General features: G+C 36.4%; 1 protein-coding gene across 1 annotated transcript; it reads left to right on the top strand.

Moving 5' to 3' along the window:
• The first annotated feature begins 8101 nt into the window (after positions 1–8101).
• Positions 8102–9634, top strand: LOC107943885 (uncharacterized acetyltransferase At3g50280-like). The gene has a single exon (XM_016877695.2). It carries the CDS (start codon positions 8167–8169, stop codon positions 9481–9483), a length of 1317 nt encoding a protein of 438 aa, XP_016733184.2. The 5' UTR covers positions 8102–8166; the 3' UTR covers positions 9484–9634.
• Positions 9635–13451: the final 3817 nt, after the last annotated feature.

Raw genomic sequence — 13451 nt, 5'->3', positions numbered from 1 at the left:
TAGACTCATCCAGCTTCAATTTCATATATTATTCAATCTCTAATTCATTTTCCACCATTTATGGTGATTTTTCAAAGTTTCCCAACTGTTATTATTCAAAACAGTTTTATATTTAAATTGTTCTTTTGTATTTTTGATATTTCCTCCCATCTTACATATGGGTTGATTTAGTATCAAACCCAATATTCCTCCCATAAACTTGTCCACCATATATAAATATTCACCTTTCCAATTTCCTCGTTGAACACTCGAAATGTTATCCGTTATCGGTGGATTCAGCACTTAACAACTACCAATGAGTCGGGGAATCAGCACTTAGCAACCCCTTTCACATTTAAGATACGGTGGGATCAGCACTTAGCAACCACCAATGATTCAGGGAATCAGCACTTAGCAACCCCTCGGGGGAATCAGCACTTAGCAACCCCCTTCACATTTAAGATACGGTGGAATCAGCACTTAGCAACCACCAATGAGTCGGGGAATCAGCACTTAGCAACCCCTTTCACATTTAAGATACGGTAGGATCAGCACTTAGCAACCACCAATGATTCGGGGAATCAGCACTTAGCAACCCCTCGGGGGAATCAGCACTTAGCAACCCCCTTCACATTTAAGATACGGTGGAATCAGCACTTAGCAACCACTAATGAGTCGGGGAATCAGCACTTAGCAACCCCTTTCACACTTAAGATACGGTGGAATCAGCACTTAGCAACCACCAATGAATCGGGGAATCAGCACTTAGCAACCCCTTTCACATTTAATGTAATCCGGCCTATTCCGAGTGTTCAACCGAAAATCGTGTTTTTCAACACTTTACCACTTTTCCCAACTTAACCACATTTTTAGAATCTTTGCCAAATATTTATTCTATGTTCAAATAAATCTCAACATATACCAAATAATATCAAAAATATGCATTATTTCACATGTTTACTTGCCTCGGTGCAAAATATCGTAATTTTGCAATTTACTCAACTATCTTCTCTTTTCCCCGTTTGAGGTAGTCTTCTCGTCTTTCTTGATCTATAATAGCAAATTTAACTCATTTAATGTTAAAATTTAATAAAATAGTCCTCCACCCAAATTTTTGAAAAATTACAATTTGCCCCCAAACTTTTGAATATTTACACTTTTGTCTCTAAGCTCGGAAATTAAATTTCATCTCTTATTCTTATGTTTTACAACATGCTGAACACCTTTCCCTTCTATGGCAACATCAAATTCTCACTCTAACACATACTTTTGAACATTAACTATTTTTACCGATTATGTCAATTTACTCGTTTTCGTTTAAAATCGCTTAGCAAAAGTTGTTTAACATAATTTCTAGCTTCATGTTCTACCATAAAACATCAAAATAAACACTTTTCACCTATGGGTATTTTTCCAAATATAAACCCTAGGTTAAATTATTGCTAGAATAAGTTAAATTAAGCTACCGAGACTCCAAAAACGTAAAGAACATTAAAACGGGACTTGGAATCACTTACTATTGAGCTGGGAAGCTTAAAAAACCCTAACTATGGTTTCTCCCTTGCTGATTTCGTTCACCATGGAGAAGATGAGCACATTTTGCCATCTTTTTCCCTTTTTAATTCTTTTTATTACTAAATGACTAAAATGCCCCCATTTAAAAAAATCTATTTCACTCATTTCTTATATCTATTTTTGTCCATCAATTAACTAATGGTCTAATTACCATATAAGGACCACCAATTTATAATTTTATAACAATTAGACACTTCTAATATGTAGAACTCAACTTTTGCACTTTTTACAATTTAGTCCTTTTGACTAAATTGAGTGCCCAAACGTCGAAATTTTCGAACGAAATTTTTACGAAATTTTTCCGTGAAATTGTAGATCATAAAAATATAATAATAATATTTTTCCTCGTCGGATTTGTGGTCCTGAAACCACTGTTCCGACTAGGCCCGGAATTGGGCTATTACAAAAAGGGTTAAGATAATGTATTTCTTTCTTCCTTCATTCCTTAGCCTTCTTCTTTCCTTTTCATTCAATTTTATCCTCTCCCTTCTTTTCTTTTTATTCAATTTCATACAAAACATATAATATTTATAAGTTAAAACTAAAATCAAATAACTCTTCTATGTTAGATTATGAAAATAAACATATATGGCATGATAATTTCATCATTTCTTACCTTAACCCCTTGAAAACCCCAAACCCTAACTCTTGTTTTTTCTCTCCTTTTAACACATCTATGGGGGTTCTCTCATGAGATTAAGATGCTCACTAGCCTTCTTTATAGTGTTTACAAAAGAAATTCTAAAGAAAAAGGAAGGTTTTGAGCTTGGTTTGTGCAACAACGGAGAAAGGATACAAATGAAATAAAAACAAAAGATAGGGTAAAGATAGATATGAAAGTGATATGGGCTTGGTAATAAGATGATAAATTTTCGTGTTTTCTCCTACTTTCTACACCATTCCATAAAAATATCTCATGATTTTTTTATTAAAAATGTCAAATTGCTAATAAGTCCTTAAGACATCCAGCTTTACACTTTAGTCCTAATCATTATGTCTAAAAATATCTACTTGACTAATTATCATCTTATCATTTTTCATCTTTTATAATTCCTTGGATGACACTTTAGTCCTAATCATTATGTCTAAAAATATCTACTTGACTAATTACCATCTTATCCTTTTTAATCTTTTATAATTCCTTAGATGACTCATAACTATTTTTGAGTAAAATTTCTTCTTAATCCTCCCTTTCTTTCCACTACTACTATGTATCTCCTAACTTTTTTTATATTTTTCCTACTTTGGCCACAACAATTTCTCTACTCTTTCAATTTAGTCAATACATCTATTTAAAATTTTCCTATCTAAGGAGTATTTGCTAATCTCATATCGGGTTTAAATACTTTCTAATTTAATACTCAAAATTCCTATTGTTCTATTTCAAGAATTCTCCTATAATTCCTAACTCGATCCATCATTGTACCTAACTCCAAGTTAAAACGCAGATGTTACAATTATTCATTGGTATGAAACTTGGTTAAGATATGTTATAATTTTATTTTAGTATGCTTATTTACTTAATACTTTTATGTGTTTGAATTTGAATTATGTTGCTCAGTATGCAAATTGCAAATATGTTTGTTTCCATGCGTAGGTATTAAGTAGACTTTTGACTAACTTGTGAGGTTCATAGCATTTAGTACTCAAGCTCAACTCATTACGGTGTACGTAATGCTCTTTTGAAATTAAGATTATAAATGGCATGTACCTAGCTTTAAGAAGTTTTATAAGTCCTTAATGATTTTGGTTAATTGGTATTCGTTGGTCATGTGTATAAATTAATGATCTTATTTTGGATTTATAATAACTCAAGCGATGAACTTTAAAGCTTGATTTGTTTTGATATATGCATGTCGTTGAATATTATTCATAAACTATGTGCCACGCTTCTTGATTCTCTTTTGACGTCACATTTCGGTTTATTAAGTTGTCTCGGCAACGAATAGATATCCTGCATTCGATTATATCGATTCCCCAACTTCCCTTATCTTTGAATTACGCATCTGAATCTTCCTGTCATTCCTAGTTCCTTAATTATGTTACTCAACAACTTAAACTGAAAGATATAAACTGATTTAAGCCTCCAATTCAAACATCGACGATTCTTGCAACACATTCAGATACCTCAAGCATATTCAAGGTGAACTTGCTAGAGGGGATCAATGAACCGTAAGGATCAAACCCATTTTTCGGTTTTCAAGTTGGTTCTAGTGTCACGGGGCTAGACCTTTCATCTCGCAAACCGTGCGGCCTTAGGCGATCCGTTTGCTCCAAACTCGCCTAAGTCAGCCTTTACGCCCAAAAGTGAGGATTCCTTAGAACTCCTCCAAGGCACCAATTTGTATAGCGGAAGCGATTGTGCCAAAAGAAGCTACAAAAGAACAACAGAAAGCCAAAGAAAGAATACACACAAAGTGTTTTAGTAAATGCTCAAGAATTCTATTACTCTTAAGAATTCAAGTTACAATGGATGATTTACAAATAAGAGGGAGGCTCTTTATTTATAATTGAGCTCCCCCAAAACAGACGGTCAAGATACATTTACATCGACGGACGAGATTCACTATATCCTTTGATTTTAGGGATTTACAAGATTTGCCATATCAAGTCTAATCTAATCTTTACAAGATATGATTTACTCTATCTTTTAAGATTAGTTACCATATTAGCCTAAGTTGCCATCTCTTCGCTATCGGGCCAACCAGGCTCTAATCTGACAGGCTTCTCCAATATCTCTTTGAATCGGGTCAGTTCTCATGGGCCAAATGATCCCCATCTGAGCAATAGACCTCCATTGGATGCATTTGGTGTGATGGTCACGGGCTTTGCACTTTGGCCCGTGACATTCTCCCCCACCCAATCTCACAACGTCTTCGTTGCGACTTTCGAATGGCACTGACTTGATTCACCTCGGTCTCGTCTCGACGCCTTAGCCTCTCCCTTCCTTCGGGACTTTTTCTTTGGCTTACGTGGCTTCTTCACTTGAACCGTCCTACTCGTCACATTTTCTCTGGTCAACTGTCCCACATGCATCACTTCTTTTTCCTTGAAGTGAGATGCACCACCCACCTCTCCCATAGGTGGAAGCCTTGTCGATGACTCGGCCAACTCTGACGTTTCACTTAGCTTGAGCCTCATTGGTCCCAACTTCACTGTTTTCATCGCAACTTTCTCCACTAAGTTCGATGACAAACTCACCTCTTCCTTGGGTAGAAGCCCCTCCGACGACTCACCAAGCTTAGACGTTGTCTTTCTTTCGACTCCGGCTTGCTTTGTACAGTTTCGCAACTCATGCGGACCACGGCACAAGAAGCACTTAACTTGCTTCTTTTTGCTCCTCTTTGCCCTTTTGGCTTCAGCTTTTCCCTTGCCCGAACCAAGCTTCTTGGGCTCCTTGTCTGCTCCATCGTTCCCCTCGATGACAGACTTCCTCGGACACTTCCGCAACCTATGCGGACCCTGACACAAGAAGCACTCTACTGGCTTATTCTCGCTTTTGGCCTCGTTGGCTTCGACACCCCTTGCGATCGAACCAAATACCAAGGCCTTACCCACTGGCTTCTCCTTAAGCGCGAATTTTCTCGGACATTTCTTCAACATGTGTGGACCGTCACAGAGAAAGCATTTTAGCTTGTCCCTTTTTCTCTTAGGTTTCTTCTTCCCAACTCGTGGTTTCCCATTACACCCATTGTCGCCGTTACCTTTGCCATCAACTATATCTTCCTTGTGATCCATTTCACATACGCACCTTCTATCAGACTTGAAAGACCCAAGCTTGTCTTTCCCTAGACCAAGCTTCACCACGGACTCAACTACCGTCATAGCTTCCGACAGCTTTTGGACACCTCTTTGTTCCACCTCCTGTCTGACCCACGGCTTCAATCCATTCTGAAAAGCAAGCAACGCTTCTCTTTCGGTCACCTCTGAAACTTGGAGCATGAGTTCCTTGAACTCTTGAACATACTCCCCTACTGTACCTTGTTGCGATATACTTTGCAACTTTGCCCGAGCTTCTTCCTCGACAAACTCTGGGTAAAACTGTCCCTTCAACTCGCATTGGAACTCTTGCCACGTCCCAATCTCCCATTGCCTTTTATCTGTGGTCCTACGTCGCCACCATAAAAGCGCAATGTCAGTAAGAAACATTGAAGCAGTATTTACCTTAACCGCATCATCCACGATGCCTTTGGCACGGAAATAGTGCTCCATCCTCCACAAGAAATTGTCCACATCGCATGTAGATCTTGTCCCCACAAACTCTTTCGGCTTTGGGACATCCTCGTTATTGAGTGCTGCATTTGCCACTCCTTTCCCCACGGCTGCTTGACACAATGCCAGCTCTCCCTCAAGCTCCTCTATTCTTGTGCTCAAAGCCCTCGTCGTGGCCATTGTTTCCTCTTTCAAAGCCATCATCATGGCGTCGAGAGCATCGTTCCTCTCCGTCAGCTTCTTCCTTTGGGAATCTAGCAACTCTCGCACATTATCCCTTTGGAAAGTGAGACACTCGGTAACAAAGTCCCTGGATTGCTCCCTTAAGTCATCAATTCTTTCCCCAAGCGCATTGTCTGACTCTTTTGCGTCTTCCATGGACTCCTCAAGTTTACCCACGCATTCCTCAACAGCCGACAACATCTCTCTCAAAGGCTTTCTCGCCCACAATTGTTCAAATGCTTTTCTCGATATCCCAACGGTGCCTTCGAACCAACTCGAATAGCACTTGGCTCAAAACTTGGCTCGGATACCACTTGGTTCAAAACTTGGCTCGGATACCAGTTGTCACAGGGCTAGACCTTTCATCTCGCAAATCGTGCGGCCTTAGGCAATCCGTTTGCTCCAAACTCGCCTAAGTCAGCCTTTACGCCCAAAAGTGAGGATTCCTTGGAACTCCTCCAAGGCACCCATTTGTATAGCGGAAGCGATTGTGCCAAAAGAAGCTACAAAAGAACAACAGAAAGCCAAAGAAAGAATGCACACAAAGTGTTTGAGTAAATGCTCAAGAATTCTATTACTCTTAAGAATTCAAGTTACAATGGATGATTTACAAATGAGGGGGAGGCTCTCTATTTATAGTTGAGCTCCCCCAAAACCGACGGTCAAGATACATTTACATCGACGGACGAGATTCACTATATCCCTTGATTTTAGGGATTTACTAGATTTTTCATATCAAATCTAATCTAATCTTTACAAGATATGATTTACTCTAGCTTCTAAGATTAGTTACCATATTAGCCTAAGTTGCCATCTCTTCGCTATCAAGCCAACCAGGCTTTAATTTGACAGGCTTCTCCAATATCTCTTTGAATCGGGCCAGTTCTCGTGGGCCAAATGATCCCCATCTGAGAAATAGACTTTCATTGAATGCATTTGGTGCAATGGTCACGGGCTTTGCACTTTGGCCCGTAACACTGGATCATTAGAACTTATTTTGATAGGAATTAGGTGGTTTTGAGGGCAAAGAAGACATAAAAATGAGTCGTGAAAGTAGAAAATTTAAAAATTATAGCAATTGAGAAAATAAATAAAAAAGTACTAGCCTAAAATTCAATGCTAGAAAAAAAATTGTACATAAATTCTACACGTTTATCATATAGGTCTAATCCATTACTTTCATTGGAAGAAAAAATCCTTTCTCTTAAACCATAATCACTAATAATAGTGAAACATTTAATATCTTAGTGGCCCATTGTATACCCCACCGCATTAAATCCGTACGGTAATGGTAGGTAACGTTGTTGGCAACCTTATAAATTCTACACGTTTATCATATAGGTCTAATCCATTACTTTCATTGGAAGAAAAAATCCTTTCTCTTAAACATAATCACTAATAATAGTGAAACATTTAATATCTTAGTGGCCCATTATATACCCCACCGCATTAAATCCGTACGGTAATGGTAGGTAACGTTGTTGGCAACCTTTTCTTTAATAAATTAGTTTAGGTAAATTCCATCATTAGTCGCTAAATTATAGTTAAATTTTTATTTTGGTTATTTAATTAAAAAATTTACAATTTAGTTATTAAATTATTCAAAAGTTTTTATTTAAGTTAATAAACTATTTAAAAAATTTTATTTAAGTCACTGAGCTGTTACGTTTTTGTTTTTTAAAAAGTTCTGTCAATGAATTTCAAATGGTAATTAAACGATCGGTACAGTGAATTAGTATTCATCAACAAGTAGAAGAACATACTTTAGATTCAGGTCAATCTGACGATCAATGTCGAAGATTGAAGAAACAGGTTATTTAAATTTTGGTTCGCGGATTCTTAATGTTTAAAGTTGTTTCTTAAAAAAAACTAACCTTAAAAAATATTAGGAAAAAAAAAATTTCGATTAATGCAAGCAGTACGAACAAAAAAAATCATATAATATCGATTTTAAAATTTAAACATCTTAATAAATTTTTTTAGTTAAATGACTAAAACGATAACTTTTTCATAGTTTAGCAATTAATGGTATAATTTACCCATTAGTTTATTGTCAACTTGGTATACATACGGAGTATATATGTTTGTGTATATATATATATGCATAAGTAATGGCCATAGCTTCTCGATAAATTAAAAAGGCTACTTTTATTAGCCAATCTCGTAAGAATCCAAGATATGACAGGGGTTGAATATATCTCGAGTGATATGATTCACAAGGCCGAGTTGAGCCAACTGAGGGTTGAGTTAACTCCATGGGATCTTCAGTTTCTTCTAGTCGGTCCTGTCCAAAAGGGTCTCCTTTTTGCCAAACCACAACATGAAAACTCCTTTATCAACCACTTAAAAGCCTCTCTTTCCGACACTCTACTCTACTTTCCACCCCTTTCGGGCCGCCTAGCCACTACCGAACATGACGACGAAAAGGTTTCGTTTTTCATCGATTGTAATAATACCGGGGCCTTGTTTATCCATGCTAAAGCAGATGGAGTGACCATTTCCGACATTATCGAACCTGTTTATGTTCCTTCGATTGTTCATTCGTTTTTCCCACTCAACGGTGTTAAAAACATAGAGGGCGTTTCTAACCCATTGCTCGGAGTGCAAGTGACTGAGCTTGTGGATGGCATTTTCATCGGTATCACGGCGAACCATTCTGTGCTCGACGGTACATCCTTTTGGCACTTCTTTAACTCATGGTCCGCCATTTCAAGAGGTTTAATCCACTTACCGAAGCTCCCTGTTTTTCAACGTCGGTTTTTTAATAGCATCAATTTCCCCATTCAGATTTCTAAATCTCACGTCCAGAATTTCCCTGACGATTTTGTTGTGCCACATTTTAAAGAAAGGGTTTTCCATTTCTCAAAACAAAGCATTGTAACCCTCAAAGCAAGAGCCAATGCAGAGGTCGGCACCGGCACCACCAACCAAATGGTACAAATCTCATCACTTCAAGCACTCTTGTCCCATCTATGGCAATCTATTATGCGCAACAAAAATTTAGAGCCAAATGAAGACACCCATTACTGCTTTATCATTGGCGGCAGACAAAGATTACATGATTTGCCACAAGAGTATTTTGGGAATGTGATAAAGAACCAAAAAGTGACAATGAAAGTTAAACAACTGCTAGAACAAGGAGTTGGCAGCGTAGCATTGGAAATGAACAAGGTGATTGCTGCCAATACAGGTGAAGATTTCAACAAGTTCATTGAGACATGGATTGCAAGCCCTGAGCTGTTGAAGATTTCTACCATATCAAGTCGGACTTTGGCCACTAGCAGTTCACCTCGGTTCGACATGTATGGTAATGATTTTGGATGGGGAAAGCCAATAGCTGTAAGATCTGGGTCGGCAAATAAATTTGATGGAAAAATAACTTTGTTTTGTGGAGCTGAAGAAGGTAGTATTGATGTTGAAGCATGTCTTTCACCTGAGACATTGAATGCTTTGGGAAATGACGAAGAGTTCATGGATGCTATTATTAACAACTAATGTCAGACTTATTTAATGCTTTCCACGTTCTAAAATGGGTGGATATCCCTATTTTTTCTTTATGGCACCTAATCTATTATTGTTATGCAAAACAAGGCTTCTTTTCTTTTTTTACACCAATATTATAAAATAAAAAATTAAATTCGAAAAATGGTATGTCCAATTATATATGAAAATAGAATGTTTGAGGGATGGAGGATGATGCATAGCTTCTTCTTTCTTTTATTTTTTTTTTAGAAAATGGTTTTATGTAAAAGAATTAATATTTTAATGGGTCACACCATTATGATTGGCTACACTTAAAATATATAAGTTTATACTAAACCCAATTACAAAATACGAGTATAAGTCAGCAGGAGATGGTGCCAGGTAGGTAGGCGGCAGGCAGTACTAGTCACTCCTCCCTGACAGGTGATATTGGTGCCAGGCTTCAGTCTCATCCGTCAACACTATCTAGTCTCATCCTCAGAGAAGAAAGAGGGAGAAGAGAAACGGTTAAAAAAAAAAGATAAGAAAACAACAACAGTGGAGAACAAGAGGAGAAGAAAAAGATAAGGATGAGATATTTTTGTTTCTTTTCAAATAGAAGGAATTGTTATAAATTATTTTCTTAGTATTATTTAGTTTTTTATTGTGATTTTTATGCTGTTTTTAATTTATTTTAAAGTTATTTTGTCAGTAACTATTGTAAACTGTTTGTTTAGTTTAATGATTGTGATTTATTAGGTTATTAATGTAATTTTTTTTATGTTTTTTAAATTTATTTTATTAGTAATTTATGATTAGGTTAATTATTTATTTAGTTTAATGTTTATTGTGATTTGTTATGAATGTATTTTTTTTATTTGATAATTTTTTTATTTATTGAGATGTTGATTAATTTTGGTTTTATATATTTTTATAGGTTGTTTGAAAGAAACTAAACAATTATGTTTCTGTTTTATTTTTGGATTCGTATGTTTTATTTGTTTAGATAATTTTGGTTTATTTTAATTGTATTATTACTGTAAACTAAAATAATTTTTATGTAGATAAAATATTGGAATTTATGAGATTTTTATTGTAATTATATTATTATATTATTATATTTATCATAAAATCCAAATTATTTACCTATCGTACTTTGTTTTTTTGCAACAAACCAATTAAATTCATTTTTTAAAATTGTAGATTTCTAAATAGGTTCTTTGATTAATAATGATGATCACATGTCAAAAATGTTAATGATATGGTAAAAAAATTGTTATTTGTTATTTACGTAATTTACGGAATTAAATTAGATTATATTAACTATTTCGGTAATTTAATAGTGTTAGGGTCTATACCGCCCATTGAGGGGTTGTGTGAATAATGTAGGCTATCTGTCGGATGAACACCTCGTGCCATACTTGGAGTTAGTCGAATTCGAATCAGTGGCATTGATCCAAACGTTTAATTTGTGGTACAACTTAATATCCGCTTTGGTCAAGCGATGGCGCCTATAGACTCACACATTTCATTTGTTGTATAGGGAGTGCACCATTACTCTACAGGATGTTGCACTGCAACTCGAGCTCTCCATTAACGGGAGTGCAATCACGGGCATAAGTTCGATCTCTGAGCTGGCCACTCTTTACTATAACTTACTTGGACGCTTGCCTAATGAGGGGAAATTTACGGGTTTGAGATTTTCATGGCTGAAGGCTAATTTCGAGCATTTACTGAGTACTACCACTAAACGAGAAATGACGTACGCTGTTTAAACATACATTATGCACATCATAGGGAGTGTACTCATGCCAGATGCAAACAACAACAAGGTCCACTTGATGTACTTGTCCATATTATCTTATTTGCATAACATTCGTTCGTATAGTTAGGGGTTCGTAATGCTAACTATGTTGTATTGCGAACTTTGTTGAACAACAAACCTTTTTACCGTAGACATAGGCGGATGCCTCATATTGCTACAGTCTTGGGCGCTTTACCGGATGTCATTATTGACATCGACTAGTCACCAAGCATATGTATTTCTACTCATGAATAGGTGATAAATTTTTACCCATTATAGCAATTATTTGACATTTTTGCATAATGATATTATTTTAACAAGTTTTTTTCGTAGATAGAGTACTAATCCGGGTATCTGGAGGTCATACACGATTCCGATATATCATCTAATGATTGAAAATCATGTTGGAGGAGGGTAAGTTATTCCAATATTCGTGATATTTAATTATTTTATCTTACTCGACCGCTGTTATAATAACCATGTTATTAATTGTACAGTTCATCTTGATGCCCTATTCTCTCGTGGAAATTTCAACTGTTATTCCCTTGTCTACCCACTCCACTCAGACTGATAGTGCATTAACGTACTAATTATAAATTTTCAGATAGTGGAGTGGTATCATGGAGATCGAGTACTCCGGCAGTTCGGTTGTATATAGTATATCACGGCTCCGCCAGTACAATTGGGGGACATCTATGGGATTAACAAGAGGGGGAAACATGAAAATAATTAGGCGGTAGTACATCAACAATATATTGCAAGATGGGGATGATACTTTAGTTGGTCATAGTTTCGATCTGTAGCCCTCGTTAGAGTACATACAGTGGTACTTTGAGATGGGAAAACAATATTTATTTCGTAGGCAGTTGGTGATAGTCCCTCTGCACATGACACGACTTGGGCAACTGTCTCATCCCCTTCCACATCCGTCTCTTACACCCGAGCCAAAGCCAGAGCCAGACCATATTTCAGAAATAGTTATTATTAATTAGATTTGGGGGGTCGATGACTATTTTCTAGGCTTGTCAGGACATAAATATAATTTAGAGTTTGATATCTTCAGCCACCTACTACAATAGTACTCCACTCATTCTGGCCCATTAACACTGCAATACTCCACTCCTTCCAGCCTGAGTTCATCAATGATTTTGGGGCATATGATTTTTCTTCTATGTTTAGCACAACCCCAGGTTCGAGTGAAGAGAACATTGATCGTAGTGATCATCTGTAACGTGAACGCTGACCACCACAAAAATATACCTCTAGGACCACATTATCAAACCATCAATTTTAGAGTTTTTGCAATTTAAATAGTTAAATTTTGTGTTAATTTAATTGTAGTAAAATATAAATGCAAAAATTCAAACTTTGTAATTTTAAATGACATTTGTTGGAACAAATTTGGAAAAAAATTTGTATTTATTTAATTGAGATTTATTGGAACAAATTTTGTAATTTAAGTTAGATTCATTGCAACAAACTTTGTTATAAATTAGATACATTAGAATACATTAGTTTAATTTCTATCAAATCTCGACAATTATCCAATATAAGTTCACTGCGGGCATTTACTCCGATTATGCCTAGCTAATCTACATACACTACAAAGCTTTCCATTAATTCTCTCTAATGTCCATTTTATTATGGACTCTGGTTGATTGCGGACAACCTTTCAGATTCCTACACAACCTTTTGTCTAGAATAAGCTTGAAAGTAGTCGGAGGCACCTCCCATGTAGACAGATCAGGTAGGACAGGGAATTTGTTCTCTCAGACACGTAACGTGTGCTCGAGAGTGTACACCTCATCGATAAATTGTTCAACATTAAGTGATGTGTGCGCACAGGCTGCTACAATGTGCGCGCAAGGATAATGAAGTTTTTGGAACCTCCTACAATCACCTTGTATGTTTCAGAGATCAACTTCATAAGACCTAGGTGGTATAATGGGTCGATAATCAATGGTCTCCATAACTCAAAATGTTTGAAGATCTTGTGAATATATTTTTACATTCATTGACATTGTCATTCAATAGTTTGCAACCATTACATCCCTAACATTTTTGAAAAACACGTGTCCCGCCTTCATCTGATTAACTTGCTGTTGTCCCATTCTTGGTATCAAGGTACCCAACTTGTATAACGTAGCCGAGAACACAGATGAAATCAAAAGATGTCGTGTTTTCCTCAATACAAAGT

Source organism: Gossypium hirsutum, chromosome D06 (assembly GCF_007990345.1).
Source record: "Gossypium hirsutum isolate 1008001.06 chromosome D06, Gossypium_hirsutum_v2.1, whole genome shotgun sequence".
NCBI classification, from domain to species: domain Eukaryota; kingdom Viridiplantae; phylum Streptophyta; class Magnoliopsida; order Malvales; family Malvaceae; genus Gossypium; species Gossypium hirsutum.
This window is presented reverse-complemented; position numbering and strand designations above follow the sequence as displayed.

Coding starts and splice junctions, on each gene's coding strand:
- LOC107943885 (XM_016877695.2), top strand. CDS start 8,167: ATGACAGGGGTTGAATATATCTCGAGTGATATGATTCACAAGGCCGAG.